Source organism: Blennius ocellaris (assembly GCF_963422515.1).
Source record: "Blennius ocellaris genome assembly, chromosome: 3".
NCBI lineage: Eukaryota > Metazoa > Chordata > Actinopteri > Blenniiformes > Blenniidae > Blennius > Blennius ocellaris.
Window position 1 is genome coordinate 13,817,601 of NC_137652.1, and position 14,268 is coordinate 13,831,868.

Consider the following 14,268-nt stretch of genomic DNA (forward strand, 5'->3'; position numbering starts at 1 on the left):
ATAATGTCATATTTACACTATACACTTAGCCATTTTTTCCTATTACTTGTGATGCTTAAAAAAAGTTTGTCAACTATTTTTGTTACTTGGATTCAATTTCAGGCAAGTTAAAAATCTCTTGGCAGAGATAGATAGCAAGTTTTAACACTGACTGGATTTGTTTTGTCTGCCTTTCGTTGGTCATAATTATTTTTCAGCACATTTAATTGCTGCACAGAAATTCTTCCCATTTTATCATTTTGATTAAACTGTTTTCTGCAGTCTCAGTCAGTCCAAACATGAAGTTAGATAATGTGACTCTAATCAAAGACAAGATGAGATGATGTGGTCTTCTTCTCCCTCTCAGCTCTGCCGAAGCCTCCTGGAACCCCTGTGGTGACGGAGAGGACTGCAACCAGTATTACTCTCACCTGGGATTCAGGAAACCCCGAACCTGTATCATACTATATAATACAGGTGTGACAAATACAGGCACACTGTGTACTTACCCTCATGCTACCTACCGCACACGTCTACCAAATGTTTACACATTTTTCTGAGAACCAGCATTGAAACCGGCTTAAGCACCGGTTCGTCATATGAACATAAACTGTTATTACCCGTAATGGCTGCATAGTGTTGTGGGAAGAAACATTTAAAAAAACAAACAAAAAAAAAGCTCTCTTCTTCTCTCTTGGATGCAATAAACTTTCCCAAAATCCTCAAAAGAGATCTGTTGTATTGTCAGGGCTCTCTGCCCATATGGAGAATTAAACACTCCATTCACAAAACCAGGATGCCGACATTAATGCAGATTTAAGTCAGTATGTGATTTCTGTCCCTCACTGCTTCTTTCTTGACTTCCCCAGCATCGTGCCAAAGGCTCAGAAGACCCCTATAAAGAGATTGATGGCATTGCCACAACACGCTACAGTGTAGGCGGCCTTAGCCCTTACTCACACTATGACTTCCGAGTGGCAGCTGTTAACACCATTGGCCAAGGCCCCTCCAGTGACGTGGTGGAGGCTCGCACTGCCGAGCAGGCCCCCTCCTCGCCTCCTCGCCAGGTCTGGATGTTCTTTTGATTCAGTAAAGCTGAAAGAGGTTTTTGTAGTGTTGTGAATTTGATTTTCACATTATGGAATTTTGATTAAGAAACAGGTTTCCTTTCAATTCTTTTCAAGCATGGCTTGATTTCCCACCTGCTGTTCTGACTGGCATACCAGTGTGTTGCATAAAGCTTTTCAAGGTGTAATAATTTGCTTTTCACTCTCCACAAAGAAGAAGAAGAAAAGAAAACTTAACCTAATATGTTAAACCTACTGCCGTGAAAACACCAATATACCGAAGCAACTTGGTTTTTCAAAGTTTGCTGTTGTTTTGTAGGTTATAGGTCGGATGCTGAGTGCAACAACAGCAATGATCCACTGGGATGAACCAGAGGAACCGAATGGACAGGTGGTTGGTTACAGAGTGTACTACACATCTGACAGCACCCTGCCAGTCAACCAGGTATGTATCCTATAGTCCCTCCACCTCATTTCATTGTACATTTCTACTTGTGTGTAAATCACTGTTACATCAATCTCTTGTGTCGTGTGCTTATGTTGCTCAGTGGGAGAAGCAGATGGTGCGCAGCGCCAACTTCATCACCATCCAGGATTTGACTCCGAACAAAACTTATTACATCCGAGTGCTGGCCTTCACTTCTGTAGGAGACGGACCCTTATCCCAGGACCTACAGATTATTGCTAAGACTGGAGGTGAACTTAAGCAATGACAAGAAAAAGTATGCAAATTCATGCTAAATTCAAGTTATTAACCCTTCTTCGTGTCCATTCCACAGTTCCTTCCCAACCTTCCGACTTTAAGGGTGAAGCCAAATCTGAGACCAGCATCCTTTTGTCCTGGGTGGCCCCTTCACCACAGGGGGGCCCGGACAACCAGATCACAGGATATGAACTGGTTTATAGACGGGCTGATGACTCAGAGGAGGTAATTATGCTGGTACCAAAGCATTAGTGTTGTTGTTGTTTTATTTTGATGGAACCATAACTTTCTGCATGTTTGGATTAGTAATGGATACATGTTTGATGAATAGATGCATCGGTGGGATAGCACAAAGAACAAGAGTTGATTTTGGAATTGAACGTTGCCATTTGTTTTTTGCATCCCTGCACAGAAAAAAGTGAGCTTTGAGCCCACCAGCTCCTACCTGCTGAAAAACCTGAAGCCCTTTTCCACCTACACCTTCCAACTGGCTGCCAAGAGCAAAAATGGAATCGGGGCATACACCAATGAAGTGTCCATTGACACGCCACAAACACGTATGTCTAGACTACTACCTCGTGTGTGTGTGTGTGCGTGTGTGTGTGTGCGTGCGTGTGTGTGTGTGTGTGTGTGTGTGTGTGTGTGTGTGTGTGTGTGTGTGTGTGTGTGTGTGTGTGTGTGTGTGTGTGTGTGTGTGTGTGTGTGTGTGTGTGCGTGTGTGCGTGTGTGCACGTGCGTGTTTCCAAGTTTCCAATTTTGACAATGCAAGCATTACAATACAGATACACAAAAAGTCAGGTTTGAACTTTTCCTATTTATATGCCTCAAAAACATTAGAATCAGTTGCTTTTGTTTCAGTGTTACTATGTCTTTGCATTGTCAAAAAAAAACAAAAAAACATCTGACCTCAGTATTGGTATTTCAACAAATAAATGCAAATTATTGACTCAACACTTCAATCTCCAATATATATTTCTCAAGTAAAGCTTCATTTGTTGACTACCAACCTGAGGTCTGTAGTATAATCAGTAAAAGCAAAGGTAAGAAGCTAAGTGTTTGTAGCTAGACATGAACACTCCAACATGGATCACAGAGGCTTGGGTAGGCTGTAAGGACAAGTAAGTTTTGGGCAGGTATGTTTGTATTTCAGCACTAGTCAGTGTTTTCGTGTTGCATTTTTCTTTTTAAGTCATTCACTCGTTTTCATTAATCAACATTTCTACCAGAAACAGAAGTTGACACCCATCTTTCAGTATCTTTGTTCGGCCATCTTGCTTTCTAACCGCGGGGTCATTTTTCGTAAGAACTTCTGTTCTCCAGTGTTTTGTTTTCATTTTATGTTTCTTTGTCTTTTGTTCTTTGTCTCTCGTCTGCTCAATTTCATTCCCATTCCTTCACGACAAACCTTACTCCCTCACCCTTCCACCCACCACTTATGTCTCACACACAACCAAATAACATCTACCCAAACAAATCCTACTGTGCTTCCTCAAAACTGGCCAAACAGTTCCTTCAGCTCCACCCCAGGACATTACATGCACGAGCTCCAGTTCTACCAGCATTCTGGTAAGTTGGGCTCCACCTCCCGCGGAGTTTCAAAACGGCATCATTACGGGATACGCCATCCAGTACTCCACCACAGAGGGCAACAAAACGTCTAAAAGAGTTGATGGAGTCGCTCTGGACAGTTCTCCGTATCTCCTGGAAGACCTGGAAAAATGGACTGAGTATGGCATAACTGTACGGGCGCAAACAGAAGCTGGGGATGGACCAGAGAGCTTACAGCTCCTTATCCGCACCGAGGAAGATGGTATGTTCCCCCCTCTCCAAAAACAATAAGAACCCTGCCTTTCTTAGGATGGCTGGCCCCACTAACAATGGCTCCCCCTAACTCCCAAACAGCATTGATGAGCTCACAGAAGCCCTAAACTAACAGAAAGCTTGTTCCACTGGTCATTAAAGGCATTTGGTCTTTGCTTCAGCTGCAGCCTAAATGGATGATGCATTTAAGAACCACTCTCAGACCCTCCAGTTCTCCTTTGTTCCTTCATAACTACCAGAAACCTCCAACATCCGGAAATCTCCTCCCGTCCCTCCCTCACCACTGCTTTCTCTTCTTCTTATAACAGCAGCATCCTTTTTCACCAGCAGCCACTTTGATCCCCATTTTTACCGGCCCCCCCCCCCTTTTTCCCTGGCTTTCCCCCTTTCTTCTAAAATCCCCCTTTTTGTGGGATATGACTGAGATGTTTCCTCTTTCCTACTAACAATAGCACCGCAGACCCTTTGGCGGTAGCTTTTCCTCGGCCTCTTCTCACCTTGGCTTTTTTGCCACCGACCACATGCACTTTAAATCCTTCCCAAGTCTTTAACAACCAAATGTTTCAGCTGATGTATCACTGTGGTTTTTTTCTGCCTTGTGTAATATTCAACATTATATTTTTGACACTCTTAATGTCTGAGTCTTGCTCAGATTTTTTTTAATACGCCATTCATCGGCTCATACGCGAGTCGGCCAGATAACATGAGGTGGATATGTTGATTTTTTTTTCTGATTTTTTTTTTTTTCTTTTTAGGAGAAGTGTAGTTCTTGGCGGCACAACAGAGGTTTTTCTTGATAACAGTATTTTCTTTTTGACTGCCTGCCACTGTTTATCTGCCACTGGCAACAAATCCTTTTCTATCTGCCATTCTTATCTTTCTCTACATTTGCTTCTTATCCTCCACTGCTTTTTCCTCCATGTTTTTCCTCAAGCACTTTCATTTTTTTTACTATTTTGACTTTTTTACCAGACATCACTGCAGTTTTAGACTTTTTGGAGGGTTGTACTTTTTAACTTTTTTCAGCTTTTGCAGTGGGTTTTTTTTTTTACGTGCCCCTTTTAACCTTCCCCATTTTCCTTTTTTGAATAGACAAAAGGATGAAATAGGAAGACTTTACATGAGAGGTTTCAGTGCCCGTCGTCTGTGACCCTTGACATCTATCCAAAAATGCATTTTTAGTTCCAAGTGGTCCTCCACGAGGGGTAGAGGCAGAGACCGTGAACGCCTCGGCCGTTATGGTGAAATGGCGAGCGCCGGCACCCGAACGGCAGCACGGTCAGGTCCGGGGGTACCAAGTCCACTATGTGAGGATGAACTACGGGGAGCCTCAGGGTCAGCCTCTCATCAAGGACATCCTCATGGATGACTCACAGGTAACACTAACTATACGTCTAACAACTTGCAATATAAACAGATTCATTTGGTTAGACTCTAGGAGGCAGGACCAATGATTGTGGATTTTAATTTAGCTAAAACAATGGAGTTGAGAGTTTCCCGCACACTGGGCTTGAAAAAGATGAGAAAACCTGTCATTACTTAATAATGGCGCATTCTGTCTGCTGCAGCTATTATTTTTATATTAATGTTAAAAATTTGACAATACGACCAACATAAATAAAAAATTTAATAAAAGAAAACTTGGGTTCAGAGCACACGTTTCTGTCAAAAAAAGAAAAAACAAGTTGTATATCAGTCATATTCCACTGTAATTTAGTTGTTGTATTTTTTTAAAAGCTCTGTAATGAACATACGTGGTATCTGTTACCCACACACCCAGCTCTACAGCAAAACAACAGTTGCTTAAAATGTTGTTACGCACCTGTGAAGAAGTCATGACTGGACAAGAATCTATAAATATTGTATTGTTTTTTGTTTGTGTGCTAAATATGGATATAATTACCATGCACACAACATTTGGTGGGGGTTGCAAATATGCAATATGTAATCATATCAATGTCGGGACAACCATATGAGAGAAAAATAAGTCTCTAGTATTGACAGGTTTATTGTTACTGTTATTCTATTTATTCTGTATTATGATGACATACTGATGGTAAAATGTGTTGCAACTTGTACTTCGGGTAAACACCGGCAGTATTGAATTGTTTTCATGAAAATCATTTAGTATCAAGACATTTACTCAAAACTCAAATTTGCCAGTCTATATGGACATTTAAATGCTGTTCTGTATTCTTTATAAGAACAGATGTTATTTGGTAAAGCCAGTTAATTATTTATAATACATTTAATTGCTAAATTTGATGAGATCTTAATTAGATGTGTTCATCACAGAAAACAGACCCCCCCCCCCCCCCCAACTAGCTCATTGGTTGTGATATTTCAGTTCCAAACTGTGTGAAAACATGAGGTCATTTTCAAAATAATTTAAACATCTTCTTTTCTCTTTGTTTCTGCTTCATTTGCTTCGCTCCGTTGCTCAGTGGGAATATGATGACTCAACTGAATATGTGAGTAAGCCTTTCTTTGGCCTAATTGTTTGATAATGCCTTAAACTGAGCAGGAAAATCCTTTTTCTATTTCTGTATTTGGAGGTATACAACATTTCTCTTATTATTATTCTTTGTCATCCTGGGGGGGAAAACCGAGCAATGTGGTATCATGAGTCAATTGTGGGCATTGCCAAAGTTTTTCATGTGATTCATAAACAGGCAAGAAATTGAAGAAAATCTTGTGCCTTGTATTTATAAGGACAAAGATGTTGGGAGTTTTGAAAGACTGCAAAGTTTAATATTAATGTTTTGCTTTGTGAATAATTGATTAACAATAATTCATTTAAATAAATTAAACCTAAACTACTTGTATGTGCTTCTTAAAAAGGTATTTTTAGAGTTTGTTTTTTTTTGCTACAAACGAGTATGCACTCATCCACTATTGAACAAATATCGCAGACGACCATTGGTCTAAAAAGCTGCACGTATTGTGTCTGCTTTTTGACCATTCTGACCTTTATTTTGGTGTGAAACTGCTTATTATCCAGAGGATACAGAAGTAGCCTCTTGTAGCTGACAGTGCTTTTTGCTGTTCTGCAGGAGGTGGTACTTGGAGACCTCAAGGCGGACACCGCCTACTCTGTATCTGTAGGGGCTTATACCGCCAAGGGCGATGGTGCTCGCAGCAAACCTGTCAGTGTTTGCACCGCTCTACCATGTAAGTGCCTCCACACAGATCCTAACATGCAAAAAGAAAAGAAAGGCCGCAAAAAAACCAAACAACTCACAATGCTTTTTGGGACTGTTGCATCACTAATGATTATTAGAGGCTATTAAATCAACAGGTTTGTTATATCCCACTCTGACACATGTCTCTGTGCCAATAAATGTATGTCATTTGGTGCCATATTAATCACATTTTGTAGTTTGGCCTTGGGTTATGATTAATGTGGATTGTAATTACTGTCTAATTATATTTCCATCCTTCTTTGTCTCCTGCTCTTCCTCTTTCCTTGTCTCCAGTGCCTGAAAAACCTAAGCTGTTGGTGAGTGCCACCGATTCAGGTACTGCTCTGCTTCAGTGGTACCCATCTCCAAATCCGCCCACCCCGCTCTTGGGGTACCGCCTCACTTTTGGCCGCGTTGACGTCCTTCCCTTCACGGTGGTCGAGTTCCCAACCAAAGAAAACCGCTACACTGCCCAGGATGTCCACAAGGGAGCTAACTATGTGTTCAGACTGTCTGCCCGTAACAAAATGGGCTACGGAGAGGAGGCTGTAAAAGAGGTGACGACTCCAGAAGACTCCCCGAGTGGATACCCAGAAAATATCATTGCTGAAGACGCATATGCCACCTCACTCCGGCTGGCTTGGAAATCAGTCCCATTAATTGAGCAAAATGGGAAAATTGTGATGTACTCAGTGCTCTACAAGGACATAAACAGTCGAGGAAATGCCTCCGAGGTCATTGTGCCCGCTCCGATGTCGAGTGTTTTGTTGGAGGGTCTGAGTGCCGATACAGTGTATGATGTCAGGGTGTGTGCATTCACAGCTCTCGGTCCTGGGCCGTACAGCCCCAGTGTCCAATTTAGGACGCAGCGGCTTGACCAAGGTAGGATCCTACACACATCTTAACAACCTGTCTCTATTGCTGAGGATGCAAGACGTTCTCCCAGACGTGTGCACATTTTCCCCACCGTCCCACATCCACACACACAGGCACTCTCACACACACACATCACATCTGGTGACAGCATCCTAAGTGTCCTTTTTCGTTGTCTTATCACTGTAGCCTTAGACCCAACATCCTTTTCCCCAAGCAAGGTAAGCGTCTTAGGATTTGGGCGAGTATCCCTGTTCAGTCACTTAACTGTGTGTTTATCAGAGCGAATAGCTAGCTTGAGTCTGAGAGAGGGAGATGATTCACAGGTAAGGTCTCCATGGCTGGTTGAGAAAAGAGAACCTCTGATAACAGTGGAATCAAATTAATCTTTCTTTGTTGTTGTTGTTTTTTTTTCTGCTTTTGTGCCTTAGTTTTCGCCACCAACTTCAGAGTAAAGGCGGCCATGAAGAACTCTGTTCTGCTGTCGTGGGAGATCCGGGACAAGAACCCGACCCAGCCATTTACTGTAAGGGAATGGCTACCTTACCTTTTTTCAAAGTAGCTAGTTGACCCTCATGAAAACTCTAATTTAATTAGTGAGCAGGCCTCAGTTGGGAATTAAAAAAAAGAACATATTAAAATTATATTATATGTCCCACAATGACTCACATGGCAATTTCATTGTAATTTATTATCTTATTCCCAACCATTCTTAAGCTATAAAGCTCAGCTCTTCCAGTTAATAAAAGCTAATAAAGTCAATAAGGCTGTGAAATTGATAAAAGAAGATTCTTTTGAATCGTAAGTCAGTTGAACCTGCACATACAGACACATGTAAGGCAAGGCAAGGCAAGTTTATTTATAGAGCACCATTCAAACACAAGGAAATTCACAGTGCATTACAAAGAAATTAAAGAACTATTGAATAAATGAAATGCATTAAAGCTTTAGAAGAAATGAAAGAAGTGCATTAAAACAAATTATGAAGAAAAATATAATGAATAAGGTACAAGATTTAATAAGATAAGTTTAATAAACTAAGTAGAATACATTTTTTTATTCAAAAGCCTGTGCAAATGAGAATGTTTTAAGTCCTGATTTAAAAGAAGTGAGTGTGTCAGCAGTCTTCAGGTGTTCAGGAAGTTTGTTCAACAGGTGAGGAGGTAGAAACTCAAAGTTGCTTCACCTTGTTTGTTTCTGACTCTTGGAACACTGAGTGAACCTCTTCCTGAGGACCACAGAGGTCTGGAGGTTTGATATTCTACAAGTAAATCTGAGATGTATTTAGGTCCGAGACCATTCAAAGCTATATAGACCAGAAGGAAGATTTTGAAGTCAATCCTTTGGCACACAGGCAGCCAGTGCAGGGGTTGGAGCACGGGTGTAATGTGCTCCACCCTTGGTGAGGACTCTCTGCAGCATTCTGGATGAGCTGTATGTGGAGTAGATGTACAGTTTTCAGATTCAGTTTCAAGAGCAACTTAATTGTATTCAGTTATAAGAAAGCTCTTACAGTTGTACATACCACCATTTGATCCTTACAAATCGTCCTCACTACATATTTTAATGAAGCCTTTTGAAAACTAAAGTTCTATATTAGAAAAATGACTCAGAGTGCACCATATTTGTATTGATATAAGGTCAAGTATAACCTCTCTGTCTCCAGATCCTGTATGGAAAGGGTCAGTCTGTTGAGGTGGATGGAAAGCAGACTCAGAAGCTCATCAGTGGCTTGGAACCGGACACTCAGTACTCCTTCCTGTTAACCAATCGGGCCAACAGCGCCGGAGGCCTACAGCACCGCGTGACTGCCACCACAGCTCCAGACATCCTGAAAACCAAACCGGCTGTTGTGGGGAAGACCAACGCAGATGGCATGGTGACTGTGCAGCTACCAACTGTCCAAACCACAGCTAAAGTCAGGTACTGATGATTCAAGAAATTAAAAAAGAAAAAAAAAGAAGCGTGATAGTGAAGGATTTGGCAACGACACTGACCAAATGGGAAAGTTTTAAATAGCAACATGAGCGGAATGTGCTCCAATTAGGTTGTTGTCAGATTAATTGTTCTATGAACCCTGTGAAGTAATTTCTCTCATTCCCCCTGATGCTGATTTTCATTTATTGGTCCATCAGGAGGGATTTCTCCAAGCTGGCAACAATAGGAAGCCTGGGATCTTCCACAACAGCACAGATGAAAGCAGCACACTGATCATTTCATCTGCTTCCTGTAACCGACAACAAATCCACATACCTCGTAAAGGCAGCCCGACATGTTTTAAGCATAGGATGACTCACCTCCCTGCTGTTAACATGTTCCCACGCCTAACTTGGTCCATGTGTCACATCAGAAGTGTTTTGAGGTGTTGTTTTTTTCTCCAAACAACATAAGCATCAGATTCTATGCTCTGACTGGCGTGGAAACAGAAACTCTAATAGACTTCAAGCTTTGTCTTTTGATATTCCTGTACTGATCAGTGTGTCTGCTCTTTATATTGAAGGAAAGAAGATTGAAGTACATATCGGGGTTTTTTTTTTTAATCTGATATTTTCCACTCTGGAGCTGTAAGAAAATCTGTAACTCAAAGATTTGATATAGAGCAAGCGACTTTCAGCTGCGCCACTCTGTCTAATGTATGAGTGCAACCATGGAGCACACGAAAGTGAGTCATTCACTGCGATTCGGTGTTGATGCTCATGGTCAGTCTATTTCTGAGCCTTCCTCCGTTTTCTGAGATACTATGATTGTTGTTCCAACACAATTTCAGAGATGGACGTCTTTTCTGCAGAAGCGACAGTGTTGAAATTTACACTGCTGATTCACACCAGCAGCTCCTCAGGCCTTATCCACTTGTTGTTGTGCCTTTTCTTGAAGCATTAGTGGTGAATCGAATTGTAGTTTTGAGAAATAAGCACATCCATTCTTCCGAAACCAGATGATCAATACCACTTGTGTGGTCAATAATATGAGGCTCATGACACAGCTGCATAACTACATAGAGAACATGAACACACAAGCAAGTGTCCTTGTCGGTGACCAAACAAATCTTAGCCTCTTTGATAGTATTATGTGAGAGGGAAATGGATTTGACATCAAAAAAAATTCTCCGTTTACACTAATCTGACAGAGTTGTGGGGATTTATGTTTTAATGGATTAAATGGTGTTCTCCAGTCATCTGGGGTACCCGGGTGTCAAATCCCAATTGAGGCAGGAATGGCATCTCGCATAAAAACTTGACAAGCCTGCAGTGCCACCCTGAAAAAGTGCACTTTTTGATCAGGCGTTTTTGCAAACTTATTTCATTCACTCAGTTGGTGGGGTGGGTCATAGTCCAATCCACAGGTTGGTGGTTCAGTTTCCCAGCTTGCCGTGTCCATATTTGGAAGTATCTTGGAGACGCTGAACCCAAGGTTGCTCCCAATGGAGATCCACCAGCTTGCATGTCACTCGTCACCATTGATGTGTGACTGCGTACATGAATGTGAAAGATGTAAAGCGCTTTGAGGTTGCTGAAGCATAGAAATATTTTATAGACAAAAACTCCTTGCAGATCATATCTGAATCTAGGTGGGCTCCAGTTATCTTTCAGCCACATCTCGACGACAATTAAAGCCAATCAATTGCACACTGCATGTTGAATTTCAGTCGAGTATTTAATGGGTTGGAAAAACTTTCAGTGTTGTATGACGGGGGGAAAAATGTCAATCTGACCTTTTTGACGAAAATAAAAAATGAAAAGAAATGGAAATACTCCCTGAGTCCATGAAAGTATCCCTCCTTATTTTAAGACACTGAGCTTTCTCCAGAGATTGAAACTTTAATCGAGCATATGGAATGCAGCATACTGTACATTCTCGGGCCTGATCCCAGTGCATGTTGTTTTTCAGAGGTTATTACGTTGTGGTGGTGCCGCTAAAAAAGCAGAGAGGCGGGAAGTTCCTGAATCCGTGGGATGAACCGGACCAGATGAATATGGATGAGGTGAGACACACCGCACAAGAGATTCTAGAAACATTAACATGATAAAAACATAGTGTTCAAGTACACGTTAAAAACTCTTCAAAAGTCGTGAAAACCTTTAGAATCATTCAGTCCATCTTGAAAGATGTTTGTGCTGCTGACACTGCTGTATTAGAATTGGCGTATCTGGTTCTGTGAAGGTAGATGACTTGGTCCTCCATTCTATGTTCAGGCCAAACAATAGTTTCACATGCCATTTACCGTCTAATTCCACTCCCTGCCTTTTTCCTAAAACTTTATCACCCCATTATGTTGTTCTGAGAGTGTATTCATGTGTGCAAGATGAGTTTCAATAGAGTTTTTATAGTGCCCACTGCCTAAATGGATAAATGTAGCAGCTATTCGGTTGATGAAGACATTTGTGCCTCGGTGATAATGCACCATACAGCTCATTGTTACTTCACTGATGAGAGTTTTTGTATTTGGTGTAAAAAAAAAAAAAGAAAGAAAAATGCTCTTCCTGGGATGTGTTTTGTATGTCTTTGTTTAAAAACTCGAATAAAGTCTCCGGATATCAAGATAATTATCATCATTATAGGAAAATATTATGACAGTTACAAAAAAATGATTATTTAGTACATCAGAGAAATTCACATGTTGAATTGCACTGATGATGACCTTCAATTAAAGAAAATGTATAACAATTCCCCATTATTTCTCCATTTTCTGTAATTTTTCATAATTTCTGTCAAACTAATTTGAATCCTTTCTGTTTCCATTTATATTCTCCCATGAATCTCACTCTCCTCATACATGTTGTCACTTGCAGCTCCTCAAAGAGATCAACAGGACCAGTGTGAGTCGTGCCCTTCGCATCCGCAGACAGGCCGGCCAATCAGACCCGAGAGCCTATGTCAGCGCTCACTTTAAGACCCTCCCCCTTGAGTTCACGCTAGGTGACGGCCGCAACTATGGCGACTTCCGCAACCGTCCACTGCTGAACGGACAGGAGTATGTTTTCTTTGTACTCGCACTGCTGGACCTGTCTGAGAATGTGAGTGCAAACACGCCCACGCACATTTCAATCACTCGAGCATATTGGTGTCCAGTTTCTGTATAAAAACACGCATAAAATAATGTGGCTTTCTGCAGACCATGTACGCCACAAGCCCTTACTCTGATCCAGTCACCTCATCGGATGTGGATCCTCAGCCAATCGTTGACGAAGAGGAGGGGCTGCTGTGGGTGGTGGGGCCCGTGCTGGCTGTGATCTTCATTGTCTGCATTGTGATTGCCATTCTCCTCTTCAAGAGGTAAGAACCACATGATGGAGTCACACCTGAGTAACATGAGCATTAGATTTGTGGGAGAAATTGGAAAGAAAAAGCCCCCAACAAATGCAGAGAGAAGATTAAAGGTTCTGTTGAACAGAGAAATGAAAATAATTGGAAACGCAGCTTAGGCCTTCAGAGAAAGACAGCTGATACTCTGCAGGATTATTCCTGGTTTTATTAGCATTTTGATGTTTTTACCTCTCTTTTTATTCAACCCATAATTTTTGTGGGCAGAACACTATTTCCCACATTGTTATACTTTCTTAGCCTGGGGGTCTGTTGTCTTCTCTATCTTGAGAGTCCTAAGCAAGAAACCATTGAGAAATCTTATTGTCAGCTGAATTCAAGCTACAATTCATAACAATAATTATCTGGACTGTTATAAAAGAGGATTTATATTTAACTAAATCAACATAAAATGCTCTTAATATAAACTCTGTACAAAAAGTTCTTGAAATTTGTTTGGTGTGTTTTAAGTGTGTTTAAAATACATATAAAGGGAGGGACATTAGTTAACATGAGAGATCGACCAGATAACATTATCACCTTTTATCATTATTCATGATACTCATCTATCCTCCTGGCAAGAGGTTTGTTAATGGACATGAATAATTGCTGTGACTGATGCAGCATCGCAAAAGTATTACCCTTGATGGTAGTAATATGATGTTCACAAACTCCGGAGCGTAACCCACGGCGCTTGTCTCACGTCTCTCATTTCGAGTCGTGTTTCCAGTATATTTTTTTATCTGATAGGTGTGACATTGCAAGAGCACGAGGTGATACTATGAAAATGTTACTGCATTCAGACTTGCATCCGTTTGGCATTGCTATATCTGCAGGAGTTGCTTTTATTTGCATATTTAACATGGTAATAAGAGACTGATGAGTTTAAATGAGAAGGAGGCGACGAGGAGTTCAGTGATGCTTTGATGTTTTTTGATTGGACACTAATGCTATTCATCCTTGTCTGTCCTTTTATCTGCTTGTCTCCCTGTTTGAATCCAGCAAACCAGACAGGTAAACAAACCCTACCTATTACCATTTTTCTATCCTACAGGGATGTTTTCCTTGAAAAGTCTCTACATTCAATGCTTTAGAAAAATGTTGCAGTGTTTCTTTGATGACGACATGTAACCTGCTGTTGTGGCAGCTTTATCACCTCTAACAAGTTCAGTTTCTACTTTCCTTTTTATAAGGATCAGTTTTAGGTTGTGATATTATCTGCGCGACATGGATTTGTCATGTCTGCGTATTTGATTCCAACATCATCTGCCATCTAACCAAAAATAAGCTGCAACACTAAATTCTGAATTAAACAATAATATGTATAGATATGTAATAGCTT

At 41.1% G+C, this 14,268-nt stretch overlaps 1 protein-coding gene across 2 annotated transcripts in view; it reads left to right on the forward strand.

The window, feature by feature from the left end:
* ptprdb (protein tyrosine phosphatase receptor type Db) overlaps positions 1 to 14,268 on the forward strand; it is a 95,815-nt gene that overhangs the window by 55,182 nt on the left and 26,365 nt on the right. For both annotated transcript variants that reach the window (XM_080520245.1, XM_080520246.1), the window contains exons 8-24: positions 347 to 456; positions 849 to 1,046; positions 1,366 to 1,491; positions 1,595 to 1,742; positions 1,826 to 1,974; positions 2,162 to 2,306; positions 3,257 to 3,559; positions 4,753 to 4,946; positions 6,015 to 6,041; positions 6,624 to 6,741; positions 7,047 to 7,634; positions 8,057 to 8,151; positions 9,292 to 9,548; positions 11,514 to 11,607; positions 12,416 to 12,640; positions 12,739 to 12,899; positions 13,929 to 13,940. In XM_080520245.1, coding sequence (XP_080376371.1) covers positions 347 to 456; positions 849 to 1,046; positions 1,366 to 1,491; positions 1,595 to 1,742; positions 1,826 to 1,974; positions 2,162 to 2,306; positions 3,257 to 3,559; positions 4,753 to 4,946; positions 6,015 to 6,041; positions 6,624 to 6,741; positions 7,047 to 7,634; positions 8,057 to 8,151; positions 9,292 to 9,548; positions 11,514 to 11,607; positions 12,416 to 12,640; positions 12,739 to 12,899; positions 13,929 to 13,940 — 2,950 coding nt within the window. The remainder of the gene's footprint in view (positions 1 to 346; positions 457 to 848; positions 1,047 to 1,365; positions 1,492 to 1,594; positions 1,743 to 1,825; positions 1,975 to 2,161; positions 2,307 to 3,256; positions 3,560 to 4,752; positions 4,947 to 6,014; positions 6,042 to 6,623; positions 6,742 to 7,046; positions 7,635 to 8,056; positions 8,152 to 9,291; positions 9,549 to 11,513; positions 11,608 to 12,415; positions 12,641 to 12,738; positions 12,900 to 13,928; positions 13,941 to 14,268) is intronic.